This window comes from Anomaloglossus baeobatrachus, chromosome 3 (genome assembly GCF_048569485.1).
Source record: "Anomaloglossus baeobatrachus isolate aAnoBae1 chromosome 3, aAnoBae1.hap1, whole genome shotgun sequence".
NCBI lineage: Eukaryota > Metazoa > Chordata > Amphibia > Anura > Aromobatidae > Anomaloglossus > Anomaloglossus baeobatrachus.
The window spans coordinates 377,265,244-377,281,122 of record NC_134355.1 but is presented as its reverse complement, the minus strand read 5'-3'; the positions used below and the strand labels follow the sequence as shown (position 1 = coordinate 377,281,122).

The 15,879-nt window shown below is 47.1% G+C and overlaps 1 protein-coding gene across 1 annotated transcript in view; it reads right to left on the bottom strand.

Moving 5' to 3' along the window:
- The window catches only part of ELOVL4 (ELOVL fatty acid elongase 4), a 61,393-nt gene that overhangs the window by 18,454 nt on the left and 27,060 nt on the right, over positions 1-15,879 (bottom strand). The window contains exons 2-3 of the mRNA XM_075340173.1: positions 7,431-7,618; positions 6,063-6,143 (exon numbers count right to left, since the gene is read on the bottom strand). Of these exons, the coding sequence (XP_075196288.1) occupies positions 6,063-6,143; positions 7,431-7,618 (269 nt within the window). The remainder of the gene's footprint in view (positions 1-6,062; positions 6,144-7,430; positions 7,619-15,879) is intronic.

The window sequence follows — 15,879 nt, the reverse complement described above, 5'->3', positions numbered from 1 at the left end:
AGATAGGAGGGTTCCTTGAGTAGGTGGATCCTCTGCCGCCTTGGAGAGGATGGGGGAAACAAAACATGTGAGCTGTGCCAGTCAGGCCAGTTGCACCTGACACATGGTTAACCTCTTAATGACCGTATTTTAGAGAGGCAGTGTGGTAAGGGTTAAAAAACAGATTTCTGCTGTTATGTAGCATAGAAGGGAAGTGCTTGTCCTGCATGTGTTGATTGCAAATGCCCATGAAATGTTTTGTATACAAGCAGACGTGTTCATTCTGGGGGTTGGTGCTCAGGGAGAGCGCTGTCTGAGGAGAGGTGGTTGCAGGCTGCAGCCCCAGGACAGAATCAGTGTCTGAATGAAGCCCTAGGACAAGGATAATGAGTGTGCAAATGAAGCCTAAGGGACTGAATTACTGAGGGAGCTGCAGGTGGCGGCTGGGGACAGTGAGTGTCCTAATGAAGTCTCAGGGATTGAATCTGTGAGGGAGCTATAGGTAGCACTTGGGGACAGCGAGTCCTAATTAAGGTTCAGGGAATTTGTCTCTGAGGAAGCTATAGGCGGAAGCTGGGGACAGTGAGTGTCTAAATGAAGGGGACCCCTGAGGAAGCAATAGGCGGTAGCTGGGGACAAAGAGTCCTAATGAAGTCTCAGTGACTGAATCACTGAGGGAGCTAAAAGGTAGCAGCTGGGGACAGCGAGTCCTAATGAAGGTTCAGAGAATTTGTCTCTGAGGGAGCTATAGGTAGAAGCTGGGGACCTCCAAATGAAGCCTCAGGGAGTGAGTCTCTGAGGGAGCTAGAGGCAGCAGCTGGGGACAGAGTGCCTGAATGAAGTCTCTGGGAATGAGTCTCTGCAGCTGTGGACAATGAGTGTCCAAATAAAGCCTCAGGGAGAGTGTCTCTGAGGGAGTTGCCTGTGGCAACAGACGGAGAATCTGTTTGATTGCAGACTGCGAGAGTCAGGTGGGAGGTGGAGCAGTATGCTCCTGACCAAAGGAAAAAAAGGTGTGTTTTAGGCCTCCTTCACATGTTCATGTGTCTGGTACGTGTGAGGTCAGTTTCCAAACGTATTGGAGACACGGACACACGTAGACCCATTATAATCAATGGGTCTACACACCCGTGCGTGTTTTCACATGGACAGTATTGTCTGTGTGCACCACACCTAGACATGTTCCATTTTTCTCCAGCAGCACGGGTGTCACGCGGACCACACACTGATGTTATCTGTGTGACACGTACCGGAGAAAACCACATTTCTGTGGAAAAAAATGCTTTTCTATATGCACCTGTCCACTGCTGATGTCTCCAGCGCTGCTGTAACTTGCTTCCGACCCCCGCTTAGTAAGCTCATTGCATATGCACAGCACCGAGGACCGGAAGCAGCAGCAGCAACACCAGACAAAGCAACACCATGGACAGGTGAGTATAGAAATTTACGCTATCAGTGTGCTATGCGGATGTCAGATGGATAGCACACTGACAGCACACGCTGAACACACACGGACACACATACGCACCTAAACCATGGACCGTGCAAAACGTGTGTTTTGCACAGACATGTGAAAGAGGCCTAATGATGGACAGTCGTTTGTCTCAGCTGTCTTAGAGCTAGAAGGAAACCAGCGAATGTGAAGAATACTGGACATGATGTAGAGCCTGAACTATAGCTGAGAGAAACTACGGGTGAGTCTACATATGCCAGTGAGTAGACTGTTTACTTTTGTTCCCTGATGGAGGAGAAAGGCTGTATTATTTTGCCAGTAGAAACAAAAAAAAAAAAAATAATGAAGATAGAACATACGATTCAAATGAAATTCTCAGAAAAGCCATTTAAAGAAAATGTTTCAGTATTAATCGTAAGTCAAAACACCTAACTAGAAAAAATATATTAGACCTTTAAGGTAATTTAGTCAAATGGTGAAGTGAGCATGCAGCTGCAATATCCCAAAGGCTTCACAGCGTGATTTTGCTGTGTCCAAAACGCTGCGTTGTACAGTACAAGCACAGTGGATGAGATTTATAGAAATTCCACGCCCACTGTGCTAGTTTTTCCCGCTGCGTAAACAGACCTGAGGTGTGGCTTCCCAAGCCGCAGCATTTACATTTTTTGCTGCGGAGATGAGTGTGTTCTCCTCTGGGAGAACAAAGAGGAAGTGCGCAGCGGCCTGAACCCGGATCATGGGCATGGGCAACTGCAATCAGCTGCTCAAAGCACTCTCGACCCCGCAGGAGAGGACATGCTGTGTCCAGCACAAAGCGTGTGCGGATTGTCAGCACATACCCTAAAAGCTAGGAGAAATAGGATTGCCCAAATTCATTTCCCTCCTAGATACACATTTCACACCCCTGATAACATTTTAGATACAATCTCTTCTTGTGACCTCTTGCAACAGTGAAACATTTGGAGTTATAGCAAAATTTTTATGAGAAAAAAAAATTAAAATTTTCAATATGACCACTTAATGTTATCAAATTGTATGGGTTCAAAATACTCACTATACACCTGAATACAATTCCTGAGATGTGTAGCTTCCTAAATGGGGTCACCTGTGAGGGGTTTCTGCTGTTTAGGTAGCTTAGGGGCACTGCAAATATGACATGGTACCGGCAATGTATTTCAGCCAAATAGGGTGAGCATCACCACCCAGTGCACCGGGCACGTGTCTGGATAAACAGGGGGCTTTTGGGGGCCCACTTGCCGTTGACAGGGGAGGCAATCTTTTCTGTGGCCCCCGGGAAGATTTCTGGGGATCGCAGTGAATAGGTCGGCAGCCGCATTTTTCTGAATGATGCTATTGTATTCTATTCATTATATGATGTCATCTAGCAATACATTTTATTTTTTATTGACTGACCATTTAGGAATGCCCTTAGACAATATTAGAGACAAATTTTCCTTTTCCAAGTAATTTCTCCTTAAAAAGAGAACCTTTCACCAAATTTTGGCTTACAAACCATACATTCAGTAGCAAGAATGTACATAAAAGTTATCTTTTTGCACTTTGTTGTGGAGACACCGGGCAACGAAATTACTGGTGCCTAATGTGTTCATTTTCTTATTGTTCATCTGGGCATGTACTTTCATCCCACCATGACACTGTCCAATCATACAAACGCAGTGTCCACAGATAGGCACCCACAATCCTGACCGAAATGCCCTCTACAACTGTGTCGTTATGGCCATGCGAGACCTTGGCCCAATCCTGCTTGCATGAGACTCTCATGTGACATTGTCTCCGTCCCGACACTCTCCGTGGGAGCAGTTGAGGACTGAGGGTATTAGTGTTCCAGAGGAAGGCGTTGTCAGTGCGCTTTTCCTACTTATAGATGCTGCCTTTTTCTGATTGGACAGAATCATAGCGAGATGATAGCACCCACAGCGCTGTAGGAAACACCCAATTCAGTGATAAGAAAACACATTAGGCGCCAATAATTTCAAAGCCCTATATCTCCGCAATGGAGTGGAGAAGAAAAATTAACATTTTGTCTAGTCCTTCTACCATGTGCAAGAATGTCCAGTTTATAAGAGAAAAATTGGTGAAAGGTCCTCTTTAATTGTACTAACTTGGTTTTACTTTGCAGTATTGAATAGCATAACGGTCTACATTAGTCTTAGAATTAGAAAACACATTGGCAGGAGTCCGGGGGCGACCTTTCAGGGTCTGCTGCAGACCTGAAAATCGATCCACGTGGATAAACATGAGGATTAGCCTTATTGTCACGCAAGGGCTTCTGATGCAGAAGATGCAGGAAACAAATAGCCCTTTGCTTGTTTCCATGGAAATTTTTCCCTACAGAGGCATAAATAATCCAAGCTGAAAATTCCTGGCGTTTGGTAAAGAGATTGCATAGGATGTAGATTTCATAGTAAGGGCTCGCTCACAGGGGCATATATTCTGTCGGCCTGACTAGGATAATGACACTCGGCATAGACAGAGAGCGGAGTCGTCAGAGTCTCTAACATTGTGAAAATCGGAGCACAAATGAGGATAAGATGGAGTGCTTAATTTCTCCATTGTCTTGGTCAACATAAATTGGACTGCACTATTATGTCATCAGAGTGCAGTCCGATGATTTCCACGCACTCATAAACTTGTATGGGTGTGTGTCATCCGATTATCGCATGCACTTGAGGCATGCTACAATTGTTTGATGTTTTGTTTTGTTTTTTTAAAGAAAAGCACAAGTCGGCACGATTTCAAAGTATAACATTGGGCCGAGTGCTATCCGGCAAAACATCAGACAGTACAAAGCCATGTTATACGCTCATGTGAGTGAGCCTAAGGTTCAGAATCAGTGCCAAAAATCGGCATGTGATCCAACTTGTGGGCACAAACGAAATACATTTAGTCTCTCCTCTATCAGGTATCTGCCCAACAGTGACCTGTAAGTAGGTCACAAGATACATTGGTATAAAAAATATTATATATATATATATATATATATATATATATTATATATAATATATAAATATATATATATATTTTTATTTTTTTTTTCTTTGCTATACTAGAGTATCCTGATCAAATGTAGTCTGACCTGCAATCTGCCATAACTTTCAGACAATTGTAGAACGTCATGAAATGCACATTGAATACATAATAATTAGAATATTTGTGAATTATGAATTAAACCATTTACTAAACAGGCACATGGACATGACAAGAGATGAAAGCTCAACACTGTCCGTAATCACACTTATCCCTCTACAGTGAGAATACAGGCTGTGGTTACACTTCCTCACACAGGAGCATTTCTATAAATCCCATCCACTGTGCTTATACTGTACAATGCAGAGTTTTGGAAGCAGCAGAAATATGTTGCGCCTAAAACGCTGCTATTTCTTATAGTGAGAACCCGGCCTTACCGCCTGCTGATTTGTCAACATCATACAAGAAGGAAGAAGTACATGTGCTTAGTGAAAACTATCCAATGATGCCTCCTGGCACTTAACGAGAGGGCGAGCGAGGAGGACAGAGGGAAATTACTTACAGCATATAGAGGGCACCAGATATAACCTGCCCAGGCCAAGGAATTTTTTGTATATAACATTTTATATAGGATGCAGCCAGGCCCCTTAATGTAGGCCTTGTATATTGGAGTCCCCGTCCCTGTATGGTGCACTTACATAGGACTGGGCAGCTTGCCTAGTCGAATAGTATGGGCATAACTAACAGGCTGCTAGCTAGATACTGTGCACCTACATGTGTGAACAGTGCCATATGCAAGCCACTTGTGTGCAATTTTATCATCCAGCAATCGCCCCTCCATCGATTGGAAGTGTGTGAGTGACTTGCTTCTTTTGCACCTGTGATGCCTCCACCTTATTGGGGGTCTTGCTGCATCCTGGTAGTGCATTAGTTCCTTGTCTTGGGCAGGTTATTACTGCTGCCCTCTATTTGCTGTAAGTAATTGCTGAATTTTTGGAGGAGATTTTTATCCCTCTTTTTGTTGCTTTTTTATATTTATATATCAGTGTAGGGACCCACAAGCATGAGGACCCTTGACGTGGGTTGTGGGCAACTGTATTCTAGCCATAATACTATCTAATATATATATATATATATATATATATATATATATATTTTTTTATTTTTTTTTTGAAGGACAGAGGGACGAAAGCTAAAATTAACTCATTAGTTATTAATTACCAACAAAGAGGATGGATTAAAAAAAAAAAAAGTTTTATTCACTCTGCAGCCACTATTACATCATGTGTTCAGTTCAACAAGAAAAATGTTATGTCTTCTTTGTGTATATTTTAATTTTTGCAATATACTGTATCATTTCTTTCCATTATGACTGTTTAGGAAAGCTACAGCTTATCATTCACAGTAGCCTGTGTTATACCTCTAGTGTAGTAGTCTCATTTTGTCATAAGACATGCAGCAATCCAGCTCTAGTATCAGAAAGTTCATGAAGTTAGAGGTTTTGTTACAGATTAGATTAGCAAATTGACTTACAAGCACTTCCCTGAAATACAACTTTAATAAATGTACATCAGTTTCCACCACCACTTACATGTTGTTTTAAGTATCACTTAGAACACTTACATGGAGATAAATTACTTACTCTGACTTCATTTTCATCATCTGAATAATCTACGGTCTGACAAATGTAACTGTATCCTGCAGCTTTCGCTCCTAAGAATAACTGAAAAGACAAACATGAAAAATCGGAAATGTGGAACTACACAACACCATGCTGACAGTCACAGTCAAAGAGATGGTTACATGATGGCGACAGAGGGTGAAAGGGCGAGGGGGCGAAAGAGCAAGTGGGAGCAAGGGAGAAAGAGACAGCAGGTGTGGGAGAGAGAGCATGAGCAGGTGAGGGGAAAGAGCGAAAAAGAGCTAGAAACAAAACAAAAAAAAGAAATACTGTTGACAGATCCACTTCAAGATCCAATTAGTATAGAAAAGTTAGAAGTCTGCAAATAGAACACAATCCTTAAAGGGAACCTGTCATCAGAAATTTACCTGTAAACCTAAAAGTTTCCCCCTCTGCAGCTCGTGGGCTGCATTCTAGCAAGCATCATATAGGTTTTGTGGCCCCTTTTATACCAAAATAAATACTTTATAAACTTGTACCTTTTCGTATGCAAATTTTGTAAATCGTCCATGGGGGCGGGCTCTCTGGGATCCGTTGCTGTTCCTCCAGCAGATTTACGCCGCCCCCGAACGCTAAATTTCAAACCTCAGGATGCCGCCCCTGGTCCCGCGCATGCGCTGTGCGACTGTAGCGGTGCCGAGCACTGTGTGCACGTGTGACCGCTGGTGACTCTTTGCGCGGACAAGAGGTTATGGGCGGCGCTGTGAGTGTCATCAGCAAGTGCCGCCCATAACCTCGTGACCGCACTTTCCCCTTTGCCTCCTGCGTTCTGCGCAAGCGTCTCCTCGTAACCTGTGGTGGCCTGATCCGCTCCGCCCATCTATTTCCTGCTGCAGGGCAAGATGGGAAAGGTGACGTCGGATCATTTGGCCAGCGCTTGCGCAGAACGCAGGAGGCAAAGGGGAGAGCGCGGCCACGGTATTATGGGCGGGCACTTGCAATGCAATCACAGCGCCGCCCATACTATCGTGCCTGCGACCATGTCACCAGCAGTCCTCGCGTGCACGGGACCTCGGGCGCTGTGGGCGGCGTCCTGATCTATGAAATGAAGCAATGGGGGACGGCGTAAACCAGAAGGAGGGACAGTAACCGACACCACACGGCCCGCCCACATGGAAAATTTACAAGAATTGCAGACAAAAAGGTACAACTTTATAAAGTGTTTTATTTGGTTTAAAAGGGGGCACAAAAAGTACAGGAAGAATTGCTAGAATGCAGCCCAGGAGCTGCAGAGGGGTAATCTTTTAGATTTAAAGCTCAATTTCTGATGACAGGTTCCCTTTAATATTCTTTAAACGTGACACATGAACATGTATGACAAATACCAACCTCCTTAAATATAAAAAAGTTCAAAATAACCATCCCAAAATTGTAGCCAATCAGTGGATAACGCAACTGGTAAGGTTCTCGATTCTTCATGAACTTGGGACCTAGCCACACGCTAAGGAGGTAAAGTGTGCTGATGGCCAATGTCGGTAATGGGGATTGCATCAGAGGCCATTTTTCAACCCTTTTATCTGTTGAGAAAAAAAACAAACAAACATTGTGATACAGATTTAATCCAATGTGCTACAAATTAACAAAATACAAACTGATACGCTATCAGATATTTTCAAATTGAAAGCATTTAACGCCCCAATGGATGAAAAGAAAAATAGAGAGAGATGCAGTCTTGCAGTGCGGGATTCAGATCCCACTAAAGGGACCATTTGCAAGAAGTTTGTATGTTCTCCCCGTATTTGTATGGCTTTCATCCGGGTTCTCTGGTTTCCTCCCAAACTCCAAAGACATACTCACAAGTAATATAGATTGCGAGCTCCAATGGGTCAGTGATGATCTAACCTGTAAAGTGCTGTGGAGTGGGAGTGAGTGAGAGTGAGAGATCTCAGAGAGCTGCAAGATGCAATACATAGAGGATTGGAAGAATGAATTGGAGAAGTCCCAGAAACTCAAAATCTACCGGTCACTGCGGAGGGCCTACACTCTGGCTCCATATCTGGAAAGGTTACGCCACCCCAAAGACAGGCAGACCCTGAGCCTGTACAGACTGAGTTCCCACAGCCTAGAGGTGGAAACAGGGTGGCACCGACAGACATACAAACCGCGGGAGAACAGACTGTGCCAGCACTGCCAGCAGGGGGCTCTGGAGGACGAGGCACATTTCCTGCTGCACTGTAACAAATACTCAGCAGTGAGGGCCTCCCACTTCCAGAAATTTACCACTCATACCCCGGAATTTCCATCAATGAACAAGGAGAGGAAACTCTACATCCTCTTGGGGGAAGAGGAATCAATGGTGGAGATCGCCGCCCAATATGTCACCACTTGTCATAAGCTGAGGGGTACTAGAGACCTCCAAATGGACAATAATTCCCCAAATTGTGGCCCCAACACATCTTCCCCACAACCCTAACTCACTCCCGTCAGATTTCTTTACTTGCTTTGGCAATACCGATTGTATTTTGGTCCTGCCAATAAAGCCTATATGATTTGATTTGAGAGAGAGAAAAGGAGAGAGAGTGAGAAAGAGAGAGAGAGAGAAAGAGAGAAAGAGAGAAAGAGAGAGAGAGTCCACAGAGAGGGCACAGGAGACCACATGCCCCACAATGGCAACACACAGAAATCCACAGTGAGAGTCCACAGAGAGGGCACAGAAGACCACATGCCCCACAATGGAACACACAGCAATCTCCAGAGAGAGTCCGCAGAAAGAGCACAGAAGACCACATGCCACACAATGGCAACACACGGCAATCCATACTGAGAGTCCACAGAGAGGGCACAGAAGACCACATGCCCCACAATGGCAACACACAGTAATCCATAGTGAGAGTCCACAGAGAGGGCACAGAAGACCACATGCCCCACAATGGAACACACAGCAATCTCCAGAGAGAGTCCACAGAAAGAGCACAGAAGACCACATGCCACACAATGGCAACACACGGCAATCCACAATTCTTAAAGGGAACCTGTCATCAGAAATTTGGCTTTCAAGCTAAATGTTTCCCCCTCTGCAGCTCCTGCGCTGCATTCTAGTAAGGTTTCTATACTTTTTGTGTCCCCTTTTAAACCAAAATAAATACTTTTATAAAACTGTACCTTTCGGTTTGAAAATCTTGTAAATCGTCCATGGGGGCAGGCCGTGTGGCGTCCGTTGCTGTATCTTACGCCGTCCCCCATGCTGCAAATCATCCCTCAGGACGCCGCCAACTGCGCCCGAGGTCCCGTGCACGCCGGGACACCTGGTGACGTGGTCGCAGGCACGAGAGTATGGGCGGCGCTGTGATTGCATCGCAAGTGCGCGCCCATACTCTCGTGGGCGCGCTCTCACCTCTGTACGTCGCTCAGATCCTCCGATTCTCCTGTAGTGGCCTGCTCCGCTCCTCCCATCTATTTCCTGCTGCAGGGTACGATGGGAAGGAGGTGACGTCGGGCCGGCGCAGAACGCTGGAGGCAGTGGGGGAAAGGGCGAACACGAGAGTATGGGCGGGCACCTGTGATGCAATCACAGTGCCGCGCCATAACCTCGTGCCTGCGACAACGTCACCAGGTGTCCTGGCGTGCACGGGACCTCGGGCGCAGTGGGCGGTGTCCTGAGGGATGATTTGAAGCATGGGGGACGGCGTAAGATACAGCAACGGACGCCACACGGCCTGCCCCCATGGACGATTTACAAGATTTTCAAACCGAAAGGTACAGTTTTATAAAAGTATTTATTTTGGTTTAAAAGGGGGCACAAAAAGTATAGAAACCTTACTAGAATGCAGCCCAGGAGCTGCAGAGGGGGAAACCTTTAGGTTGAAAGCTAAATTTCTGATGACAGGTTCCCTTTAAAACATGCCACCCAAACTCTCCACCACAAGAATCTGTTATGTCCTATGAAAATCTTTCTTCATTATAGGGTATATCAACCAAATATGACATCCTTAGTTATCAGCAGCTGGAACATTCAAGGATTGAATGCCTCAGCTTTTGAGTCCAAGGCAAATGACCCAGACTTCAAACAAAGACTACAGAACATTGACATCCAGATCCTTCTGGAGACATGGGCACAGACAGAGGAGGATTCCCTGGCACCCATGGGATATAGGGAATTTTCTGTCTCCGTCCAAAAAAACAAGAACACCAAACAGGGCCGCTGCTCAGGGGGCATACTAATATGGTACAAGGAGATCAGAGATTACATCAAGGCAGTAAAAAGAGGAGAAAGCCATATCTGGATGAGGATAGGCAGCTCCATCCTCCCCTCTCAGCAGGACATCTACCTCTGCGCAGCCTCCATTCCTCCATCAGAATCCCCATACTATAAGCCGGACATCTATGAGGACCTACAAAGGGAGGTAGCCCAATTCCATACCTCCCAACATTTAAAGATGAGAAAGAGGGACAAAGTATGCGGTGCGCCGCAGCAATTTTAAGCCACGCCCCCTAACCCCACCCATTTTGCAATCTGTCACGCCCACATCCAATCCTTTTCAGCACTGCTGATCACATTGTTTAAGGCTGCGTTCCCACGATCAGTATTTGCAGCATTTTGGATGTAGCGTGTTTTTGCTGTGTCTAAAACGCCGCATTGTACAGTACAAGCACAGTGGAGGGATTTCTAGAAACCCCGTGCCCACTGTGCTTGTTTTTTCTGCAGCAAACACTGACCTGCGGAGCGTCTTTCCAGACTGCAGCATATCAATTCTTTGCTGCAGTTGCATGCGTCCTCCGTAGGGAGAACACAGCAGGAGACTGCAGCGCGCTGAACCCTGATCGTGGGCACAGGCAGCTGCGTTCTCCTGCGGAGGAGACGTGCAGCCCCGCAGGTCAGGACCCGCTGCCTCCAGGACACAGCGAGTCCTGATCGTGGGCACAGGCAGCTGCATTCTCCTGCGGAGGAGACGTGCAGCCCCACAGGTCAGGACGCGCTGCCTCCAGGACACAGCGAGTCCTGATCGTGGGCACAGGCAGCTGTGGTCTCCTGCAGAGGAGACGTGCAGCCCCGCAGGTCAGGACCCGCTGCCTCCAGGACACAGCGAGTCCTGATCGTGGGCACAGGCAGCTGCGTTCTCCTGCGGAGGAGACGTGCAGCCCCGCAGGTCAGGACGCGCTGCCTCCAGGACACAGCGCGTCCTGATCGTGGGCACAGGCACATATACGGTACATATTTGAAGACAAATTCCCTAAAATACATATAAACAGACAAATCTATACACAGTCATCTGCACTGACATACACAGATATATACATCATACATATACACACATTGGAGGTAATAATATGGGGAAGCCGTCAGCAGCCGCACTCACCTACCCCGCTTGTCTCTGTCCAGCTCCTCCTCGGCATGTGATCACTTGGCAACACTTTAACAGACCTAGCCACGCACAGTGCACACTGACACCGCTGTGTATGTATCACAAGGGAGGATGGGGGTTTTATATACTATAATTATTATATATATATATATAGATTATAATTATATATATATATATATATATATATATATATATATATATATATATATATATATATACACACACATATATATATATACACACACACACATATATATATATACACACACACACACACACACACAGTATACACAGCACAAGAGGGGCTGGGGGCTACAGTACATACAGCACAGGAGGGGCTAGGGGCTACAGTACATACAGCACAGGAGGGGCTGGGGGCTACAGTACATACAGCACAGGAGGGGCTGGGGGCTACAGTATATACAGCACAGGAGGGGCTGGGGGCTACAGTATATACAACACAGGAGGGGCTGGGGGCTGCAGTATATACAGCACAGGAGTGGTGGCTGGGGGCTACAGTATATACAGCACAGGAGGGGCTGGGGGCTACAGTATATACATCACAGGAGGGGCTGGGGGCTACAGTATATACATCACAGGAGGGGCTGGGGGCTACAGTATATACAGCACAGGAGGGGCTGGGGGCTACAGTATATACAGCACAGGAGGGGCTGGGGGCTGCAGTATATACAGCACAGGAGGGGCTGGGGGCTACAGTATATACAGCACAGGAGGGGCTGGGGGCTACAGTACATACAGCACAGGAGGGGCTGGGGGCTGCAGTATATACAGCACAGGAGTGGTAGCTGGGGGCTACAGTATATACAGCACAGGAGGGGCTGGGGGCTACAGTATATACAGCACAGGAGGGGCTGGGGGCTACAGTATATATATCACAGGGGGGGCTGGAGGTTATAGTATATGCATCACAGGAGGGGCTAGGAGCTACAGTATATACATCACAGTGGAGGGGGGACTACAGTATATACATCACAGGCGATGCTGGGGACTACAGTATATATATCACAGGGGGGGGCTGGGGGCTACAGTATATACAGCACAGGAGGGGCTGGGGGCTACAGTATATACAGCACAGGAGGGGCTGGGGCTACAGTATATACAGCACAGGAGGGGCTGGGGTTATAGTATATTCAGCATAGGAGGGTCTTGGGGCATAGACAGTACTTGAGGGGCATACATATTAGGCCTGTTTCAGATGTCAGTGATTCTGGTATGTATGTGATACTTTTTATACGTACCAGAATCACGGACCTATGCAGACATATTATAATCAATGGGTCTGCACACACATCAGTGATTTTTCACTGACCGTGTCTCCGTGCGGCGTACATGCGTATCCGTGATTGCCGCACAGAAATATGTCTGTTTTTTTCTGGCATCACTGATGTCCCACAGACCACACTATGGTGTGATCCGTGAAACACGTACCAGAAAAACACGGACATTTAAAATAAAAATCTTTTTCAACTCACCTTCTCCAGCGATGCTGAATTCAGCAGCTGCTCTCTGCTTCTTCCTGACCGGCACATTATGGCATGCATATTCATTTATGCAGCCAGAGCCGACCCGGAAACAGCTGCAGAGGTGAGAGAGCGGTGGCTGGATGCTGAATCGCGGGACTCTTCAGCACCACGGAGAGGAGGAGCGGGGGCAGGTGAGTATATGTCCATGTGCAATCACGGAGTATGGATCACGTATCATGGATTGCACATGGACAACCACCGTGTGCCGTGAATCACGGAGTATGAAGGGACATATGCGTGTTTAACATGTCAGTGAAGAACGTCTGTGTTTTTCACTGAGGGGCATACACGTTACTAAGGGGTATACACATTACTGGGGTAAATACACTTTACTGTGGGGCATATAAATAACTGGTAGCACAGATATTACTAAGGGGCATATAGCTCTGGTGTTGGGGCTTATACAGCTCTGGGGGCACTTACAGCTCCGATGGGGGGGCTGGGGGCATACAAATCTGGTGTGGGGGCTGTGGGACATACAAATCTGGTGAGGGGGGGTAGCTGGAGGCATATAGCTCTGGTGAGGAGAGGGCTGCTGCGGCATACATATCTGGTGAGGGGGGGCTGGGATACATATCTGGTGGGAGGGGGCTGGAGGCATACAGAGCTGGGGGGTGCTGGGGGGCATATAGATCTGGTGGGGTGGCTGGGGGGTATACAAATCTGGTGTGGGGGCTGGGGGACATACAAATCTGGTGAGGGGGGTGGCTGGAGGCATATAGCTCTGGTGAGGAGAGGGTTGCTGGGGCATACATATCTGGTGGAAGGGGGCATATAGATCTGGTGGGGGGGCATACAAATTTGGTGAGGGGGCCATACAGATGTGGTGAGGAGGTGACTGGAGGCATATAGCTTTGGGTAGGTGGGGGGTTACATACAGCGTTCCTTGGTGTTCAGCTCCTCTTCCTGCAGTCTCTTTATCTGTGGGTGGAGCTCAGCATGTTGCAGATGCACTTCCGTACACAAACAGCCCAGGAGTGAGTAGTGAGTGCACGCTGAGCTGCAGATTTAAAGTGCCGGCAGCTAGAGTGCTGCTGCCGCCCACCCATAACAGCGGCAGCACAGAGCCAGAGCAGTGAAGCAGCACTCGGCTCTGCTCTGCTCATGTGCATTAGGAGGGGGAGAAAGTCAGACGGGGAGAGAGCGGGTGGGCGGAGCCACAGGCGGGACAAAAAGCCTCATGATCGTGACACCGGAACACCCGCTGAAATCCGGTACAGTCCCGCTGTATCCGGGACGGTTGGGAGGTATGCCAATTCCACTCCATGGGCACGGTCATCTGTGGAGACCTCAATGCCAAGACAGGTACAGAGAAGGACTACCTGTCACCTGCCGGAAATACATATGTAATGGGAGAGGGGCCCTTCTACAGTAACTCAGTACAGACAGCAAGAAACAGTTATGACAGAGTGGTGAATAAAAGCGGCAGAACCCTGTTGAACCTGTGCCGGAGCTTGGAGTTGTATATAGTGAATGGGAGCATCAGGGGGGACTCATTAGGGAAATTTACACTAAACTCCCACATGGGCAGCAGTGTGGTGGATTATACAATAACAGACATGGACCCAGCAAAAATAAATGCCTTCATAGTCACCCCCGAAACTCACCTGTCAGACCACAACCAGACACTGCTGTACATGAGATCCATGGACAAGCCCCACCTGACCGGTCTCCATAACCTGCCACCATCCTACAAATGGCCTAAACAGTTATCCACTGAATACACCAACATGAGCAACAGAACCGAGATCCAAGAGCTACTTGTAAATATCAACACAAGACGGTACACATCAAACCAACAAGGAGTCAACCGGGCAGTGAATGACTTTAACAACATCCTGTATACCATGGCAGAGCTAGCAGGCGTCAGACAGACCAACCCCAAGACACCTACAAATAAACAAGGCCAAAATTGGTTCGACAAAGAATGCAAGTCACTACGCAAATCCCTAAGGTTAGCCTCAAACCAAAAACACAGAGACCCCAACAACAGGGACCTAAGAGCAGCCCATGACACCCTACAGAGGCAATACAAGCGCATTCTCAAGGAGAAAAAAAAAAAAGGGGGCACATCTCCCAAGAACTACAGAAGCTTGAGGACTCCCTCCAGGATAACTCTTTCTGGAAAACCTGGAGTCATATCGGCACAAAGTCCAAGCATAGCACCCTCCACATCCAAAATGGCAACATTTGGCACAGCCTCTACAAGAATATACCAGAAGACCTATCCCCAGAACAGGAGCACCTAACCACTAAACTCAGGGACATGGAGGAGACAATCAAAGACTTCCAAAATCCTCTGAACATACCAATCAGTGTGCTGGAAATAAAAGACAAAATCAAATTTATGAAATGCAAGAAGGCCGCGGGCAGTGACGGCATACTGACAGAGATGATCAAATTCAGTTCACCAGATATACATGCAGCACTGGTTAAACTGTTCACCCAAGCCCTGAGTGCCGGCTACTTCCCAAAGAGCTGGAATTAATGTCTCATAACGCCCATCTACAAGAATGGAGACCGATATGATCCAGCAAACTACAGAGGGATCTGTGTTAACAGCATTCTGGGAAAACTATTTAACAGCATTATTAATAAAAGGATCATCACCTTCCTCATTCTGCGTGACATCCTCAGCAGAAGCCAAGCTGGGTTCATGCCAAACCACCGCACCACGGACAACATTTACACCCTGCAAAGCCTCATCAAGACCCACGTCAACGGCAAAAAACGGGAAAATATTTGCATGTTTTGTGGACTTCAAGAAGGTCTTTGACTCAGTGTGGCATCCAGGCCTGTTCCTTAAACTCCTAGAGAGTGGAATAGGTGACAGAACCTACTACGTGATCAAAAGCTCATACACTGAGAACCGATGCAGCGTGAAGGTGAACTGAAAGAGGACTGCCTTCTTCCGGCAGAGCCGCGGGGTAA